At 47.1% G+C, this 20651-nt stretch overlaps 1 protein-coding gene and 1 long non-coding RNA gene across 2 annotated transcripts in view; both read left to right on the top strand.

Moving 5' to 3' along the window:
• LOC309522167 overlaps window positions 1-20651 on the top strand; it is a 233678-nt gene that overhangs the window by 67388 nt on the left and 145639 nt on the right. The gene's annotated exons all lie outside the window — the stretch shown is intronic.
• Window positions 18501-20651, top strand: part of CNN1 (calponin 1) — a 38412-nt gene continuing 36261 nt past the window's right edge. The window contains exon 1 of the mRNA XM_082205174.1: window positions 18501-18657. Coding sequence (XP_082061300.1) covers window positions 18595-18657 — 63 coding nt within the window. The 5' untranslated portion in view covers window positions 18501-18594. The remainder of the gene's footprint in view (window positions 18658-20651) is intronic.

Genomic DNA, 20651 nt, shown 5'->3' with positions numbered 1-20651 from the left:
AGACTTGCATAGTTTAAAAAAACCTTCAGTAGGACTGATAAGGGGTGTGGGAGCTAGCAGTTAGAGCAAGGGGCAGGGAGCCAAAGCTCTGTTTCATTGCCTGGGCGTGGAGTTGCGGCAGGATTCCTGCACTCAGTTCTTTGCTCTATAAAAGTTGCGAGGGAGGGGACTTTGAACCAGAGGTCTTCGATTTTACTAGCCCAGCTCTGTTAGGGAGAGCGGTGACGACTATCCACATGCAGGCACATGGGTAGGCAACACAAGACCGGTGTCCTTGAGAGCCTTGAAAGCAGGGAAAAAAACAGCTTGTGAGAAAAACCGCCTCCATCCATGGCTGCTCCAACGTTGCAGCTTTCTGAAAGCTGTATAAGCAGCACCTGGCACAGTTGCACAAGCAACTCAAATGGTTCCTTGGGGCAGGAATGTGTTTAAGTAAAGGGACCCCTGACCATTAAGGTCCAGTCGTGGCCGACTCTGGGGTTGCAGCGCTCATCTCGCTTTATTGGCCGAGGGAGCCGGTGTACAGCTTCCGGGTCATGTGGCCAGCATGACTAAGCCGCTTCTGGCGAACCAGAGCAGCGCACGGAAACTCCGTTTACCTTCCCACCAGAGCAGTACCTATTTATCTACTTGCACTTTGACGTGCTTTCGAACTGCTAGGTTGGCAGGAGGAATGTGTTTAGGGGTGCCAAATAAGAAGAAGAAGAAGCAGGCAAGCCAAGGGGTGCACCCCACAATGTCTTGCAATACAGCAACGGTGCTGGGGCTCAATATCCATCGTCACGTTGCTCTGGGATGACCCAACATATCCTCTGCAACATTGACACACAGCTGGAAGCGGCAGGTGCTGTTTGAGCATCTCCTCCCACCTGGAGCCCTTGTGGTTCCAGCATGCTGTACCTAACATGCTGTTCCCATTTGGCAGGTGGCGGGAATCACCCTGGCTGCCATACGTGTTTTCCTGGACATTTTGCCATTCGTATGGCAGCCCTAGCTGTACCCAGTTGAGGCTGGTCTGTGTATGCATGTCTGGTTTGTAGACATTCCAGGTACTTTTAGGAGAATAAGTTTTTGTTGATTTATTACTATAATAATTTTAATAATAATATTTTTTTATTTATACCCCGCCCATCTGCTGAGTTTCCCCAGCCACTCTGGGCGGCTCCCAATCAAGTGTTAAAAACAATACAGCATTAAATATTAAAAACTTCCCTAAACAGGGCTGCCTTCAGATGTCTTTTAAAAATTGGATAGCTGCTTATTTCCTTGACATCTGATGGGAGGGTGTTCCACAGGGCAGACGCCACTACCGAAAAGGCCCTCTGTCTGGTTCCCTGTAACCTCACTTCTCTCAATGAGGGAACCACCAGAAGGCTCTCAACTCTGGACCTCAGTGTCCGGGCTGAACAATGGGGGTGGAGACGCTCCTGCAGGTATACAAGATGGATATTTATTGTTCTGGTAAGATGGACACAGTTTCTCCTTTCTGCTGTAGCAGATCCTGTCCATCCAAAGGTGCACTTCATATCAGGATGACAAATTTCTGGACCCAGCAGCCTGACTTTCTTGCCACACCTGCAAACCAGCAAACCAGCTTCTTCAGAACTTGAGAAGCCCTGGAATTCCCCACCAGGAGCTTCTAAACCATGGGTAGGAAAACTAAGGCTCGGGGGCTGGATCCGGCCCAATCGCCTTCTCAATCCGGCCCACGGGTGGTCTGGAAATCCATGTGTTTTTACATGAGTAGAATGTGCGTTTTTATTTAAAATGCATCTCTGGGTTATTTGTGGGGCATAGGAATTCATTTATTATTATTTTTTCAAAATATAGTCCGGCCCCCCACAAGGTCTGAGGGACAGTGGACCAGGCCCCTGCTGAAAAAGTTTGCTGACCCCTGTTCTAAACCCATCAAGTAATTGAGAAGTGGAGAATGTTGGTTCTCTCCTCTTGCTTTGAGCTCTTTACTACCCTAATTCATTGATGCAATTTGTGTTGGTTCTCATCTCCCACTAGTTGCACCTGGCAACTCAGTGTGGGTGTCCTCATTAGCATCTCCCTGGTCATCAATTATGACTGATAAACTTCTTCTAGCAAATGCCATCTTCTACTAGCTCTAGAAACAGCAGCTGATCATCAGTGCTCATTACAATGCACAGAGCAACATAGAATCATAGAATCATAGAGTTGGAAGAGACCACAAGGGCCATCGAGTCCAACCCCCTGCCAAGCAGGAAACACCATCAGAGCACTCCTGACATATGGTTGTCAAGCCTCTGCTTAAAGACCTCCAAAGCAGGAGACTCCACCACACTCCTTGGCAGCAAATTCCACTGTCAAACAGCTCTTACTGTCAGGAAGTTCTTCCTAATGTTTAGGTGGAATCTTCTTTCTTGTAGTTTGGATCCATTGCTCCGTGTCCGCTTCTCTGGAGCAGCAGAAAACAACCTTTCTCCCTCCTCTATGTGACATCCTTTTATATATTTGAACATGGCTAACATATATGTACTTACACATAGAATAGATATAGATATACAGTTGTACCTCTGTTTATGTAACCCTCTGGTTACGTAAATGTCGGGGTGCACGAGTGGCAAACCCAGAAGTATTTAACTGGGTCTCACCGCGTGAGCATGGGCAAAAGCAGTCTGCGCATGCGCAGAAGCGGTGCTTAGGTTGCGGAAACCTCGGTATCCGACCGGAGCTCCGGAATGGATACAACACTTAAAATATAAATCTGGGGACATTAAATGAAATTCAGGGACCTTCCGGGGATAGATTTGTGAATCTGGGGACTGTCCCCAGGAAACGGAGACATCTAATAACCATAGTCTGAAGGCAATTCCGTATAGGGAAGTTTTTTAACATTTAATGTTTAATTATGTTTTTATATATGTTGGAAGCTGCCCAGAGTGGCTGGGGCAACCCACAAAGATGTGTGGGGTATAAATAGTAAAATTATCATTATGGAATGGGACGTCGGAGAAATGTTGGAGGGAATGACTTCAGAGGGAGGGGTGGCTTTGACTGGGAAAATGGCACTGGAAAAAAGGTTAAACACCCCTGTTGTTGTTTATTCGTTTAGTCGTGTCCAACTTTTCGTGACCCCATGGACCAGAGCACGCCAGGCCCTCCTGTCTTCCACTGCCTCCTGCAGTTGGGTCAAACTCATACTGGTAGCTTCGAGAACACTGTCCAACCATCTCGTCCTCTGTCATCCCCTTCTCCTTGTGCCCTCCATCTTTCCCAACATCAGGGTCTTTTCCAGGGAGTCTTCTCTTCTCATGAGGTGGCCAAAGTATTGGAGCTTCAGCTTCAGGATCTGTCCTTCCAGTGAGCACTCAGGGCTGATTTCCTTAAGAATGGATAGGTTTGATCTTCTTGCAGTCCATGGGACTCTCAAGAGCAGGGATCAGGAACCTTTCTCAGCCGTGGGCCGGTCCACTGTCCCTCAGACCATGTGGTAGGCCGGACTATATTTTTTTGGGGGGGGGGAATGTACAAATTCCTATGCCCCACAAATAACCCAGAGATGCATTTTAAATAAAAGGACACATTGTACTCATGTAAAAACACACTGATTCCTGGACTGTTTGCGAGCCAGATTGGAAAGGCGATTGGGCCGTATCCAGCCCATGGGCATTAGGTTGCCTATCCCTGCTCAAGAGTCTCCTCCAGCACCATAATTCAAAAGCATCACTTCTTCGGCAATCAGCCTTCTTTATGGTCCAGCTCTCACTTCCATATATCACTACTGGGAAAACACCCCTATTCAGATCCAATTCCTCATCTCAGGTTGTAGCTTTTTAACATTTAAAAACAAAAACAAAACTGGGAGGAGACCCAGTCTCTGATCTGCTACAGCACATCTGTTGTGGCTTTCAGCTGCTGTATTTTGGGATCTGGGGTATATGTGTATATGGGGGAAGAATCACCCTCCTCCCCAATATTTTAGCCTTATTCCGACTTCAGAGCCAGCTGTCACTGTCATTCATCTTTCTGAATGTAGTCTACTGGGAACCTCAGCTGTGAAAGCAGCAGTGAAGTGAACCAGACTTGAGCAAGAGCTGGATTTCAATGAGATCAAGAAATATTCCTGGCGGATTGCACCCTGCAACAGCACCCAAGGGACAGGTAACCATTAGGCACAGTTTTCTGAGGGGAAATTGAGAGGGAATGATATGTCCCCCCAAAACATTTGCTGCATCCCTAGTTGGTACTAAAAGACAATTGAGGGAGTGTGCAGCTGCTGTGAAAAAGGCAAATTCCCTGCTGAGGATCATCAGGAAAGCTACTGAAAATAAAAATAGCAATGTCATAATGCTGTTATGATGCACAGGTGCACATAGTGCACAGGTGGCGCTGTGGGTTAAACCACAGAGCCTAGGACTTGCTGATCAGAAGGTCTGCGGTTCGAATCCCCGCGATGGGGTGAGCTCCCGTTGCTCGGTTCCTGCTCCTGCCAACCTAGCAGTTCGAAAGCACGTCAAAGTGCAAGTAGATAAATAGGTACCACTCTGGCGGGAAGGTAAACGGTGTTTCCATGTGCTGCTCTGGTTCGCCAGAAGCGGCTTAGTCATGCTGGCCAAATGACCCGAAAGCTGTACCTTGGCTCCCTTGGCCAATAAAGCGAGATGAGTGCTGCAACCCCAGAGTCGGTCACGGCTGGATCTAATGGTCAGGGGTCCCTTTACCTAATGCTGTTATACAAATCTACTGTGCAGCCCACCCATACTTAAAACACTGTGTACAGTCCTGGTCACACCTCAGAAAGGTGTGGTAGACCTGGAAAGGGGCAACCAAAACGATTGGGTGTATCAACTTCCCTATGGGACTTTTTAGCTTAGAAAAGTGGTGAGTAATGGGGGAGACACAATACAGGTGTATAAAATTATATATGGCTTGAAGAAATTGGATCTCCCTTGTAAAACTAGGGGTTATCCAATAAAGCTGTATTGTGGAATAGCCAGGAAAGATAAACACACAGGAAAGATCAACCCTTGGTAGCTGTGCCCGCCCTGTGGAACGCCCTCCCATCACATGCCAAGGTAATAAGCAACTATCTGGCTTTTAGAATACATCTGCAGGCAGCCCTGTATAGGGAAGTTTTTTAAAAAAATGTTTTTGATAATTTTAATTAAATTTTCAATTTTGTAATTCCAAATAAACAACATCTTTTGGAGGGCCATTTCCCCCCTTCAGCCAAGGAATAAATTTTTGTGTGTGGAAAGACTCATGCAGCGGTCTCCTTTTCTCTGAATCTGAAAGTGAAGAAATCACAGGGTGATGGCAAATAGGAAAAGATAGCAGCAGGGCTGGCAGACACCCCTGATTTCAAGGGATAGATTTGAACCCTCAGTCCACAGCATCACCTTTCCACAGAATATAAGCCTTTGCATGAAGTATTCTCAATTTTGGCAACTTGATGAGGGAACAAAACTCCACAGCCCTTTGCTTTAGCCAACTAACAAAATACATAAATGAATAATGTTACTGACAGAGGAAAGTGTGTCCACTCAGATTTCCACCAGCAATTGGTCTTCATAAAAATATACAATGATAAAATGCAGTGTGACATCAGAATTAATTTTTAAGTCACTTTAAAGGAAGCAAGAAAAGGGAAATTACTTCAGTAGAAAGAAACAATGGTGGATCGTGCCAGTCAACGATGACAATGGCAGTGGGGGATATTTGCCTGGCAGCTGCAGTTCAAGGTGACTTTGTAGGGTGACAAAGACCTGTGAGATAAAAGGCCAAATCTCTATGCTGTGTGTCACAAGGCTGCAAAGCATTGGGAAACCCTGAATAAGTAGTTTTTTCCGATCTCTGATTCAGTGTCATCTGCATCAGCAGGTGGAAAGGGGGATCTCTGAGTCAAGGCAGAGAACTATAGCTAAATTTAAGGTGCCATTGAGGTGTGATTTATTTTTGTTGTTAAAGAAAAGTTGGGCGTAGCATGGTTCTCCAGATCTACTGTGTAGTCCACACTTACTGCCTTTCTGCTGCAGCTCTGCGATTGGTTTAATGTGATTTCCTAATTCTCGCAATGCTGCTGAACCAGAAGAGGAGACTTTTAAGCACATAGGAATGTAGTAAGAGCTCTGTTGGGTCAGACTGACCCAATCCAGCATTCTGTTTCCAAGAGCAGGGCACCCAGAGATTCCCCAGAGGTCCACAAGCAACACGAGAAAACAATATATTCTCCATATTGAATACCTTCCAACATGTGATGTGGGTGGCGCTGTGGTCTAAACCACTGAGCCTCTTGGGCTTGCCGATCGGAAGGTCGGCAGTTCAAATCCCCACGATGGAGTGAGCTCCCATTGCTCTGTCCCAGCTCCTGCCAGCCTAGCAGTTTGAAAGCACACAAGTGCAAGCAGATAAATAGGTACTGTTGCGGCGGGAAGGTAAACGGCATTTCCACACGCTCTGGTTTCCGTCCCGGTGTTCCATTGCGCCAGAAGCAGTTTAGTCATGCTGGCCACATGACTTGGAAAGCTGTCTGTGGACAAATGCCGGCTCCCTCGGCCTGAAAGTGAAATGAGAGCCACAACCTCATAGTCACCTTTGACTGGACCTAACCATCCAGGGGTCCTTTACCTTTACCTTTTTACCCTCCAACATTTTACAGATGAAAATACAGTGGTACCTCGGGTTACAGATGCTTCAGGTTACAGACCCTTCAGGTTACAGACTCCACTAACCCAGAAATAGTACCTCAGGTTAAGAACTTTGCTTCAGGATGAGAACAGAAATTGTGCGGTGGCGGCAGGAGGCCCCATTAGCTAAAGTGGTACCTCAGGTTAAGAACAGTTTCAGGTTAAGAACGGACCTCCAGAACGAATTAAGTTCTTAACCCGAGGTACCACTATAGGAACATTTCTCACTGCCCCCCACAACTGTCCCTCCTCAACCCCCACATTTTTGTCCCCCACCCACAGACCATTTCCTATTCTTGTCCTGTCTTTAAGCTTTTTATGATGGAGGACCTCTGTAGCCACCCCCAACGACACGATTTCAAGATGGAAGGGGAGGGAACAGCTGCAGTCGCCTGCGATTCCTGCACAATGTTTGCCATCTTGCCAAAGGTTGCAGGCAGCTTTATCTGCAGCAATTGCATGTTGATTGCCCTCTTAAAAGACAAAGTCCAGCAACTGGAGGAACGTGTAGCTACGCTCCAAAGAATTAGAGAGCTGGAGCTCTTCTTGGAAGCAACAGAGCACACCGTCTCCACCAGGGAGGAGACAGGGGACTCCCCTGAGAAGGAGTCTAGTTCACCAACACAGGAGCCAGATATATGGAGAAACGTGACTCAAAGAAGTAGGAGGCCCAGGGTTCACTCTGATTGTTTAGAAATACACAATCGCTTTGAGGTCCTCTCCCCTAGCATGGAAGACGAAGAGCAGACTCCATTTGAGGATCTCTCCCTCATTACAGTCGATCAGGTATATGAAGACGAGCAGCAAAGTCAGTCCTCAGGGAATGTGCAGGCGACCTTGGAACGGACAGCTCACGGAAGAACCCCGACCAAACCCAAGAGGAGGCGTGTAGTGGTGATAGGGGATTCCCTACTGAGGGGAACAGAAGCAGTGATCTGTGGGCCTGACAAGATGTCTCGGGAAGTGTGCTGTCTCCCCGGGGCTAAGATCCAAGATGTAACTGAACGACTGCAAGGAATCATAAAACCCACTGACAAATACCCCTTCCTCTTGGTTCATGTGGGAACCAATGACACTGCAAGCAATAGCCTCCAGAAGATCAAAAGAGACTACGAGGCTCTCGGCAGGAAATTGAAGCAACTAAATGCACAAATTTTCATCTCATCTGTCCTCCCAGTTGAACGACGTGGCCTAGGGAGAGAGGGGAAAATAGTGGAAGTGAACAGCTGGCTTCGCAAATGGTGTAAACAGGAACGGTTTGGATTCTTAGATCACGGACTGCAGTTTCTTGAAGATGGACTTCTGGCAAGTGATGGGCTGCACCTCACAACGGTTGGGAGAAATGTTTTTGCCAAAAATCTCAGAAACCTTATCAGGAGGGCTTTAAACTGACTAATGTGGGGGAGGGAGACAGTGCTCCTGAAGGTAGGAGTCTATCAATTAATGAAGATGATCATCCAAATGTCATAGACCAAATGGAGCAAACAGCACATGGACCTAGTGGTGGGAGGAAAAAATCCTTATATAAGAGACACGGGGGAATGATTAATGGACTTCAATGTCTGTACACTAATGCACAAAGCATGGGAAATAAACAAGATGAGCTTGAGCTCTTGGTACAGCAAACTAAATATGACATAATAGGCATCACTGAAACCTGGTGGGATAAGTCCCACGATTGGAATGTAATAATGGGGGGATACAATCTATTTCAGAGAAACAGACCAGACAAGAAAGGAGGAGGAGTGGCGTTATATGTCAAGGATGTGTATACCTGTGAAGAGATCCAAGATTTAGATCCTCAAAGCCAAAGTGAGAGCATTTGGGTCAAAATTAAGGGAGAGAAGAATAACAGAGACCTCATTGTGGGAGTTTACTATAGATCCCCAAGCCAAACGGAGGACATAGATGATGCTTTCCTGGAACAGATGGCCAAGCATGCAAAAGGAAGGGAGATAGTAGTAATGGGGGACTTCAATTACCCAGATATTTGTTGGACGTCAAACTCAGCCAAGAGCATAAGGTCAAACAGATTCCTCACTGGCCTTGCAGACAACTTCATTGTCCAGAAAGTGGGAGAAGCAACAAGAGGAACAGCCATTTTAGATCTGGTCCTAACCAATGTTGATGACCTGGTTAGTGGGGTAGAAGTGGAAGGATCATTAGGCGCGAGTGATCATGCTCTTCTGAAGTTTACTATACAGCGGAAAGGAGCAGCCAAGCATACTAGGACTCAATTTCTTGACTTTAAGAAAGCCGACTTCATAAAACTTAGGGAAGTGCTGGGTGAGATCCCATGGACAGCAATACTAAAAGGAAAGGGAGTTCATGATGGCTGGGAGTTTGTTAAGAGGGAGATAGTAAAAGCACAACGTCAGGCAATACCAATGAGACGGAAACATGGAAGGTGCCTAAAGAAGCCAGGGTGGCTATCTAAAGAACTTTTAACTGAATTAAGATTAAAAAAGAATGTGTACAAAAAATGGAAAAGGGGGGAAACCACCAAAGAGGAATTCAAACAAATAGCCAGCACGTGTAGACACAAAGTCAGAAAAGCTAAAGCACAGAATGAACTCAGGCTTGCTAGAGAGGTTAAAAGCAACAAAAAAGGCTTTTATGGGTATGTTCGTAGCAAAAGGAAGAACAAAGAAACAGTGGGGTCACTCAGAGGAGAAGATGGTGAAATGCAAACAGGGGACACAGAAAGGGCTGAACTCCTCAATGCCTTCTTTGCCTCAGTCTTCTCCGATAAAGAAAACAATGCCCGACCTGAAGAATTTGGAGCAAATGATTCAGCAAAGGAAACACAGCCCAGAATAACTAAGGAGATAGTACAAGAATATTTGGCTAGTTTAGATGTATTCAAGTCTCCAGGGCCAGATGAACTGCATCCAAGAGTATTAAAAGAACTGGCAGATGTGATCTCAGAACCACTGGCAGTCATCTTTGAGAATTCCTGGAGAACAGGCGAAGTCCCGGCAGACTGGAGGAGGGCAAATGTTGTCCCTATTTTCAAAAAGGGGGAAAGAGAGGACCCAAATAATTACCGCCCAGTCAGTCTGACATCAATACCAGGGAAGATTCTGGAGCAGATCATTAAGCAAACAGTCTGTGAGCACCTAGAAAGGAATGCTGTGATCACCAATAGTCAGCATGGATTTCTGAAAAATAGGTCATGTCAGACTAACCTGATCTCGTTTTATGACAGAATTACAAGCCTGGTAGATGAAGGGAACGCAGTGGATGTAGCCTACCTTGATTTCAGCAAGGCATTTGACAAGGTGCCCCATGATATTCTTGTAAAGAAGCTGGTAAAATGTGGTCTTGACTATGCTACCACTCAGTGGATTTGTAACTGGCTGACTGACCGAACCCAAAGGGTGCTCATCAATGGCTCCTCTTCATCCTGGAGAAGAGTGACTAGTGGGGTGCCACAGGGTTCTGTCTTGGGCCCGGTCTTATTCAACATCTTTATCAACGACTTGGATGATGGACTCAAGGGCATCCTGATCAAATTTGCAGATGACACCAAACTGGGAGGGGTGGCTAACACCCCAGAGGACAGGATCACACTTCAAAACGACCTTGACAGGTTAGAGAACTGGGCAAAAACAAATAAGATGAATTTTAACAGGGAGAAATGTAAAGTATTGCACTTGGGCAAAAAAAATGAGAGGCACAAATACAAGATGGGGGACACCTGGCTTGAGAGCAGTACATGTGAAAAGGATCTAGGAGTCTTGGTTGACCACAAACTCGACATGAGCCAACAGTGTGACGCGGCAGCTAAAAAAGCCAATGCAATTCTGGGCTGCATCAATAGGAGTATAGCATCTAGATCAAGGGAAGTAATAGTGCCACTGTATTCTGCTCTGGTCAGACCACACCTGGAGTACTGTGTCCAGTTCTGGGCACCACAATTCAAGAAGGACACTGACAAACTGGAACGTGTCCAGAGGAGGGCAACCAAAATGGTCAAAGGCCTGGAAACGATGCCTTATGAGGAACGGCTAAGGGAGCTGGGCATGTTTAGCCTGGAGAAGAGGAGGTTAAGGGGTGATATGATAGCCATGTTCAAATATATAAAAGGATGTCACATAGAGGAGGGAGAAAGGTTGTTTTCTGCTGCTCCAGAGAAGCGGACACGGAGCAATGGATCCAAACTACAAGAAAGAAGATTCCACCTAAACATTAGGAAGAACTTCCTGACAGTAAGAGCTGTTCGACAGTGAAATTTGCTGCCAAGGAGTGTGGTGGAGTCTCCTACTTTGGAGGTCTTTAAGCAGAGGCTTGACAACCATATGTCAGGAGTGCTCTGATGGTGTTTCCTGCTTGGCAGGGGGTTGGACTCGATGGCCCTTGAGGTCTCTTCCAACTCTATGATTCTATGATTCTATGATTCCTATCAGAAGGAGGACGAATGCCACCACCAGCACAACAATAGGACACATCACACACACCCTCCACTGTCCTGAGAAAACCCCTTAATCCAGATTTTATTTTCTGCTATTCTTTGATAGATTTACAGAAAGAAAAATACACACCAATAAATAAATTCCAGAAAGCGGCAAGATATTTTTTTTATAAAAAAAATCAAAACTCCTTGTGCTCCACTCTTCTTCCCCTTTCTTCCCATCCAGGGCAGCCCTGCCCTCTGCCTGCCCCTCAGAGCTGGGGTGTCAGGGCTGGGTCTTGGTGGCCACAGCCTCTTCTCCTTTCCTCCTTTCCAGCAGCTGCTATGAGCTGCCCAAGGGAGGAGGCCAGTTGCAGTGGCCATGAGAGACTGCTGAGAGACCATGGAGAGGCAACAGGATTCTTCCTCGCAGCCGTCACTGCTGCCGCCATCACACAGGACAAGTGCTGTGTTATGTACTGAGTTGAATAGGATCCAAACTAAAGCAGTCTAATTGGTCCTAGAACAATAGGATCCAAATTGCAGCAGTCTGATTGGTCCTAGAACAATAGGATTCAGAATGAAGCAGTCTGATTGGTCCTAGAACAATGTAGCAGTATGATTGGTTGGCAGGAACCACCCAATCATGCTCCAGATATAAGTGAATCCACAACCTGATTGGCTTACAGTAGAATTCCAGAATTAGCCAATCATGTGCAGCCCATTGTGTAAATAATGTATATAAAGCAGATACTTTGAGGGGACTTTCATTCATTCCTCCTCACCACTATGAGCTGAATAAAGAGCATGAAATCACTTTGCGACTCTGAGTATATATCATGCTGGCTCACCCACCTCACTGAACTCGGTAGTTGTGGCGCTGGCGGCGGAAATAGGGACAGTCCGAAACCAAATCAGAAGCCAGAATGGCTTTCATAGTTCTGGGACTGTCCCTGGAAAATCAGGACTCTTGGAGGGTATGATGTTTGGTACTGCAGTCGCCATTTTGGTATCATGCCGCTGGTGATAGAGCCATCTTCTGTGACTTTGTTTAATCTCTTTTTTAAAGCCACTGGTTGCCACATCTTGTGACAACGAATTACACGCATCATGTAAAGAACTTTCTTTTGACTGTTCCAAATCTGCTGCTACAACATTTCATCAAGGTAAAGGTAAAGGGACCCCTGACCATTAGGTCCAGTCGTGACTGACTCTGGGGTTGCGGTGCTCATCTCGCTTTATTGGCTGAGGGAGCCGGCGTACAGCTTCCGGGTCATGTGGCCAGCATGACTAAGCCGCTTCTGCGGACCAGAGCAGCGCACAGAAACTCCATTTACCTTCCCGCCGGAGCAGTACCTATTTATCTACTTGCACTTCATGCTTTTGAACTGCTAGGTGGGCAGGAGCAGGGACCGAGCAACGGGAGCTCAGCCCATCGCGGGGATTCGAACCGCCGACCTTCTGATCAGCAAGTCCTAGGCTCTGTGGTTTAACCCACAGCGCCACCTGCGTCCCAGAGAGACCTTTCACTCTCCATCTTCTCCAAACCATGCATTGCTTGATGAATCTCCATAATGTCACCTCTTTGATCATTTTTCTAAACTAAAAAAGCTCCCATTCCTTTTGTTGAAACCTACAAAGCAGGAAAACCTTCCATAAGGCAGGTGTTGGGCCTCTTGTGCTTGTGAGTATGAAAGTCAGTTCACAAACAGATGGGAAATAAAGCATTGAATGACTTGGGGGAATATTTGCATGTTATAGCACCAGGCCTAACACCCTGTAGTTTTGAAACCACAGAGAAACTCAGAACCAATGTTGCATGGGGGACAAATCATAGAATTACTGAGTTGCAGGGTCACCTTGTCCAACCCCCTTCAATGTAAGAATCTCAACACTACTGGATTTCAATCTCATTTCAAATTACCGTATTTTTTGCACCATAACACTCACTTTTTTCCTCCTAGAAAGTAAGGGGAAATGTCTGTGCGTGTTATGGAGGGAATGCCTATGGGTGGCGGGGAGGATCTGCTGCAGTCGTGAGCAGAGGATCCATGGTTCCCCTTCCTTCCCTCCTCCATGGCTCTCTTTGAAACAGCAAAGCGGGAGAAGAGCCACGGAGTGGGGAGGAGAAAGGGACAGATAGCCTGGTTACAAAGCACGGATCCACATGGATCCTCAGGATTTTTGCACAGGGTCACCCCAAATTCACAATCAGATCACATAGCATGTCCATGGCTACAGCTTGCACCCAAAAAATCACGCACCCACTGTTGCCTGGGGCCGCAGTGGTGCAAAAACGTGGTTACAAAGCATGGATCCACATGGATCCTCAGGATTTTTGCATTGGGCTACCCCAAACTCACTGACAGATCACATGTCTGTGGCCACAGCATGAACCACAAAAATCATACATCCACTGTTTCATTTAGAATATTTTTTTTTCTTGTTTTCCTCCTCTAAAAACTAAGTGCGTGTTATGGTCAGGTGCGTGTTATAGAGTGAAAAATACGGTAAGTGTTTAGCTGTATATGATTTTTATGCATGCCCTCAGTGAATGCCTTAGGCCTCAGTTCCTCTGTCTGTAAAATGGAAATTACTGTGACTCAGTTTGAGGAGGACAAATAAAACAGCACTTTATCAACCTCCATAAAGTAGGTCTCAAGGGGAGGGTGCTAAGTTTTTACAAGCGAGAGACTGGGTATTGGTTAAAATGGGGGGGGAGTGTGGCAAGAGATTGGCTATCAAGTTCCACTTTAAAAGTGTGGCAAACTATAGAAAGTCACAAAGTATTTTGCATGCTAAGAATGCTTTATAAATCAATAAGCAACAGTAAATCATTCTGGGTGTTTCTGATCCCAGAAACTTTCACAGCAGTTGGAAGAGGAGGGGTGATGGAATCTGGCAGATGCACGGAAGACTACTGAGTTTGTAAAAGGAAATCCCAGCAACTCGTGGAGTTTAAATGTAAGCCCAGCAGTAAGCACCGCAATATTTTAACAAGACTATATTTCACTGTTTATTAATTCTTGTATCAATTACTGTGAGAGTTTATCCTACGGTAACGTTACAAGGAAAGAGAAGTCAAAAGTTTGCAAAAGAATTCTAGGCTGTCTATTTGTTTGCTGAGGGTTTTCTTCTTTCTCGTCCCTTTAGCAAGTGCTCAATCAACGACAGTGGTGTACAGGGCCATCTTAACCGTTGGCGCTAGGGGTGCACGGCACCCGGGCGCCGTGCTCTCAGGGGCGCCAGGCCGAGAGTCTGGGGCCAAGCGTTGGAGTCCGGGGAAGAGCTGCCGACAGTCGAGCAGAGCAGAGCCTGTTGGAGCACCGTGGGCTTTTCTGCTGCGGGCAGCTCAGCGCTCCAACGGGCTCTGCTCCACTTAGCTGTCGGCTCTTGCCCCAGCTGCATGGCGGCTAACTGTTTCAGTGCCGCGCCCGGAGCGCCGTGTAACGTTGTGGGTGCTGCACGATGCATCCTGTTGCATGCGCTGAGCTGCGGGTTCCATTGCTGCCTTTTCCACTGTCAGCACACACTCCCAGCGCCGCCCAACGTGGGGTGCCAGTGCAGAACGACGGGGAAAGCAAGCAGCAGCAGAGGAAACGTCTTTGGATGGGATCCAGTGGCGTAGTGTGGGGGGTGCAGGGGGCCGGCCGCACCGGGCGCAACATCTGGGGGTTAGGGTTAGGGGGCGCAAATCCATGGGCTAGGGGGCGCAAATTACTTGCCTTGCCCCGGGTGCTGACAACCCACGCTACACCACTGATGGGATCCACCACGTGCTGACAGCGCCAACAGCAGCAACAAATCCCATTGGTTGGCGCTGTGAGTCCCGCAACCGTTCTAAAGGTAAACAACTTTGGGGGTTATCTCCCCCAGAAAAGGTCGACAACTCTGGACAACCTAGGGGCGGCAGGTGGATCTTTGCACCCCGGCGCTGCATATGCTTAAGATGGCCTTGGTGATGTATCATGGGTTGCCAGTGACTGGGGTAAGGAAGGTGACGTACAACTCCCAACGCCCCCAAACCACCACCAACTTAGCCCTGGGACCAGCAGCGGGGGGTGGGGAACACAGATAGACATATGCACGCCACCCACCTGGCAGAAGCAACACTGCTCCACAAAGCCCAGCAGTGAAGGTTGTGCAGCCGAGGAGGAAAGGCACGAGAACTAGCAGAGGGTGCAGTAGGCCCCTGTGGTCTCCCCACCTCCTCTCCTCTCCCCCCAAAGGAAGCAGAGTCATGCCCACCCCATCTGGAAACAGTTCCTATCAGGGCCAGGCGGCGTTGGCAGCAATGTTGGTGGGGAAGGGTCTTCTCAGCAGGGAGAGAGAAACTGATGCGCTCCCCACCCCAAAAAATGTGCCCAGGGCAATTGCCCTTCTCGCCCACACACACTACGCCACTGATCAATGATCCCCTGAAACACATAAAGTCCCTTCTGCTAGAGAGCAATACTAGCAGTGAGAGCCAGTGTGGTGTAGTGGTTAAGTGCGGTGGACTCATAATCTGGTGAACCGGGTTTGCTTCCCCGCTCCTCCACATGCAGCTGCTGGGTGACCTTGGGCCAGTCACACTTCTCTGAAGTCTCTCAGCCTCACTCACCTCACAGAGTGTCTGTTGTGGGGGAGGAAGGGAAAGGAGAATGTTAGCCGCTTTGAGATTCCTTAAAGGGAGTGAAAGGCGGGATATCAAATCCAAACTCTTCTTCTTCTTCTTCTAGCAGCCTCAGACAACATTTTGCCCATAATTCACACCCCTCTAGCATCACTTCCCGCAGTAATGATCTCTCCCTTTCATGGTCCACATTGGATAGGGTTGCCTTCAACACAAGAAGTACCAACAGTGGAGGAATGGCAGATGAAGATGATGGACTTTTCGGAGCTAGCCAACCTGACCAGAAGAATCCGTGACCAGGAGGAGGAGGAGCACCAGGAAGAATGGAAGAATTTCAAAGACTATCCAAATATGCTAAGATAAATTATATAGAAATACTTGCAAAATAACAGATAGGCTAAGGATTTAAATATGTGAAATTATAAAACAGCATGTTTAAGTGAAGATAAAAAGAGATAAAGATGTTAAGAGGATTAAGTAAATTTTATGAGATATTATCTTGGAAAACCGTTCCAATGATATATAATGAAATCCGGTCAAGGGAATTTGAGGAAGTCATTTAACAATGATATTAAGATTGGACCAAGTTCAGTTATGATTTATGTTTGTTTGTTTGTTTGTTTAAAATTGTTTAATAGAAAAAAAATTTGGGGGGAAGGAAAGGGTCGCCTTCAACCCATGGATTGGTCTCTGGCCCACCTACAGAGACGACATGGGTCATGCATTCTCCAAAACCAGGAGAATCCTTGATTTCAGTGCAAGGGTCACAAAGAAGGAGGAGGAGAAATTATGAGATCTTTGAAAGCTGTTGCTGCGGCTGCTGCAACAGGGCAGCTTTATTTGAACGGGTTTGGCAAAGGACCTCAAGTCTCTTGCAGCCGTGTCAAAGTTTGAGGTCACTCCAGAAGCACAAGCTGGGAATCGGGGACCTCGAAGGAAGTGAGGGATGGGACAAAAAGCTCTAGGGTTCTTTAATAAGATTTGCTAACAGGTAGACCCCAGCTTCAGGAATAGTGTGGCAATAAGGAATGGATGTTGTGTGAAGGTTAGAAGCCATCAAGGCAGATTCCCAGTCAGCAAGAGCTTGGGAAACCATGATTGTCCAGACACAACCCAGTCTGCTGTGGCAGATGGTTATCCCTGAATCCATAGCAGTGGCGTAGCGTGGGTTGTCAGCACCCGGGGCAAGGCAAGTAATTTGCGCCTCCTAACCCGTGGATTTGCGCCCCCTAACCCTAACCCCCAGATGTTGCGCCCGGTGCGGCCAGCCCCCCCTGCACCCCCCACGCTACGCCACTGATCCATAGTGGGAGGCCCCAGCAGGATTTCTCCCAACGCCCACCAGTGAGTTTTAAAAGCCAAAGCACAGCTGGAAACAGCTGCCCCACCTGATGTTTATGCCAAATCTGACAACCTTGAGGCCCAACTGAACTGCTTAGGCCAAAACCTGTCCTGCCACACATATATTAGGAAGAATTTGGAAGAGCTAAGCTGCTCTGCTAGCCTTTTCACATCCATGTCAAGAGACAGGGAACTGGTAGGAAGATGTGACTGAGATATTCTAAAAAAAATATATCCTTTCTTTATTATAGTTTAATGAAGAAGGGTTTATTAAACTTGGGGAGAGTCCTGCTCCCCTGCTGCACACTGCTAAATATTCTTTCTTGTCTCTCGATAACATCCCAGAATCTGTTCATCCTTGAAATGCCACCATTGTCTGTACCGGTTTGGTGGCTTCAGCAAATCAGTAAGTTGCTCAGTCAAATGTTCCCTTCCCATGCCTGATTTCTGAACAGTACAGTGGTACCTCGGGTTAAGAACTTAATTCGTTCTGGAGGTCCGTTCTTAACCTGAAGCGCCACTTTAGCTAATGGGGCCTCCTGCTGCTGCCGCACCACCACTGCGCGATTTCTGTTCTCATTGTAAAGCAAAGTTCTTAACCCAAGGTACTATTTCTGGGTTAGCGAGTCTGTAACCTGAAGCGTCTGTAACCTGAAGCGTCTGTAACCCAAGGTACCACCGTAGTTTCATTCTGCAAAGCTTTCTTGTCTATTTAGATTCTTCGAGTTTATAGAGACAGGTTTGTTTATCAGCTGCTGCTGCTGCTGGAAAAAAAAGTACAGAGCTGAACTTTTCTTGTTTCGTGCTGATAGTTTGCAAAAGCTCTTTGCGAAAAGAAAAGGGAAAGGAGCGACTGCAGTTAGCAGAGCAACATGTAAGACTCAAAAGCCAAAGAAGATGACAAAGCAAAGGGAACTAGGGCAGAAAGGGTCAGGGAGGCCTGGCCAAACAGCGGAGTGCTGCCCTCTGGATGACTGGACTGTTTTTCTAGCTTGTTCCTTCTGGGTTTTGATGCATGAAAAGGAAAGTGAGTGGCGCAGAGGCTTTGCTTGGGAAAGATGCTAGAAGGGAGGGAGTGGAAGGGAGATGCAAAGGAGAAAGAGCCACACAGAAGCGTAAGGTTGAAAAAGGGGACAGAACTAATGAGTAAAAGAGGCAGGAGGTTGCACTACCACTGGGGAGGGAGAGCTGTGGGCAGGCGATGCTTTGCCAGTCGGATCCATCGACTCTTCCCCTCTTTTCACATGCTCAGAAGTGACAAGGGCTTCTGTAAATATTTAAAACATCCATCAGGGAATTGAGTCAGCAGAAGAACTGGATGCCCCCCAAGCCCCCCAAGGTGGAAAAAATGACACCATCATTTCTTAATACCAACAGGCTGACATCAGCATCCCTGGCAGGTGGCGATTGGCCATGCTGTCTGGCCAATGGAAGGACTCCCCCTTGGGCAGGAGGAGGGGGAGAGCTGGAGAGCCAAGAGTTTTTAAAAGTTGCAGGGAAAGCAGCACAGAGGCAGACACGCCGTGCACCAAGAAGGCACCAAAACACACACAGAGAGCAAACCGCGCAGAGGACAGCACGTGTGCAACATGTCTGCGACACACTTCATCAGGGGCCCAGCCTATGGCATGTCAGCTGAAGTCAAGAATAAGGTAAGGACATCTACAATGCCTGGTTTGGAGCAGTGTGTGTGTGTGTCTCCTAGGACTGAGAGTTGTGAGGTTCTTCATAATCTAATGGAGTGGGACTTTTGCCTGTTGCATTACAAATCTAATAACATCAGCAGTGCGCAGGACAGCAGGGCATTTTGTTTCATGGCACCTACTCACTCAGAGAAGGGAATAGGGAGGATGTGACTATATGTCCAGGTAGGAAGGCAAAGGCAACGAGGAAAACCACGCAAAGCTTTAGGCAGTGGCGTAGCGTGGGTTGTCAGCACCCGGGGCAGGGCAAGTAATTTGCGCCCCCTAACCCGTGGATTTGCGCCCCCTAACCTGTGGATTTGCGCCCCCTAACCCCCAGATGTTGCGCCCAGTGCGGCCGCCCCCTCTGACCCCCCACGCTACGCCACTGGCTTTAGGAAACAGGCTATGGGAGGTTTTGGAATGGACTAGCAGAAACGGACACCTAAATCGCTTTTAAGATGGCAACTCTGTTTTGTTTCTGTTCTCGGGATTTTTGTTTGATGAGGTCTGCTGTCTTTTCTTTAATCCCCCCAAATGGACATGGGGTGCGGGGGAGAAACAAACGCTCTGAAACAACGGTAATAAGTAATTAATTACAGGCTCTAAGCAAGCTCAAATGATGACCTCTGGGACAATCCTGTTACCTGCAGAGGGTGGGATAAGTACCACAGATGATGGGCAATGGAGATCCATCAATTGCCAGGATGAACAATTCAGGCATCAAAGAACCTCTCTTTCGTGTAGCACATTTCAAACCTTCAAAGTGCTTCACCCTCCCTCAGACTCTGCAGTCCTTGCAACAGCCCTGCTTACTAGGGCAGTACAATATTCCCCATGCTGAAGATGGAGGTGTTGAGGCAAGGAGAACAGCTGTTTGCCTATGGCTGCCTACTGTGTTTGGGACTGAAAGTGAGATTTGAACCAGCCACAGCCCTACTCGCATTCTTAGCTGCTCCACTGCCTTCTTAAAGAACAGATGGGCTAGCTAGCTGTGGGGAACCTTTGGTCCTCCAGATGTTACTGAACTCCAGCTCCCATCATCCCTGGCCTTTGGGCATGCTTGTTGGGGCTGATGGGAGTTGTAGTTCAGCAAACATCTAGAGGGTCAAAGGTTTCACACACCTGTGAAAGTGCGTGAAAGAAAGAAAGTGTGTGTGAAAGAAAGAGATTAGGACAGCTAAGATCAGCATAATTAACAACCTTAGATCATGGTTGTTTTTTTCCTTATGAGGAAGATCACTGTTCTACCCATTTTACAGATATGAAAGTGTTGGTAAGATAAAGGCATTCACAGTCAAACGGGAATTTTTCACACGAAGGTTTTGAGTCTCTCTCATGCCTGGTTGTTGTTCACACAGAAGAGAAGCATTTGTAACCTGAGTTTTTGCTGCTACGTGTCTGTTTGGAAACAAGTCCCATTGAATTAAATGCGATCTGTTTCCAGGTAAATGGGCATAGGATTGTAGCCTACATTTCACATCTGAAAATGCCCACTCCAATCCCCTGGTCTGGCACCATCTAAACCACTCATGACAAAAGCCTATCACAGCAGCCATGCTGGGAAGAACTTACCGGAACACCTTCTCCAGAGGTCCCTCTTTACCAATGACAGTTTCTAGATTTTGGAATCTGCCTTTGGCAAAACACTTTTTCCATTTTCTCTCCTTGCGGGGTGGGTGGGAGCAAAACATAGCGGGACTTAATCCAAAATAAAGAAATGAAATTGTGAAAAATTAACAACCATATTCTAAAACACACTGAAGTTAAAATACTAAAGCAGATTAAAATCACCTCAGCTTTCTAAGCACCAGGGGAGGCTTGTCTAAACAAGAGTGTTTTTAGCAGGTGCCAAAAACTGTACAGTGGTACCTCAGGTTAAGTACTTAATTCGTTCCGGAGGTCTGTTCTTAACCTGAAACTGTTCTTAACCTGAAGCACCACTTTAGCTAATGGGGCCTCCT

This window comes from Podarcis vaucheri, assembly GCF_965113315.1.
Source record: "Podarcis vaucheri genome assembly, chromosome: 17".
NCBI classification, from domain to species: Eukaryota; Metazoa; Chordata; class Lepidosauria; order Squamata; family Lacertidae; genus Podarcis; species Podarcis vaucheri.
This window is presented reverse-complemented; position numbering and strand designations above follow the sequence as displayed.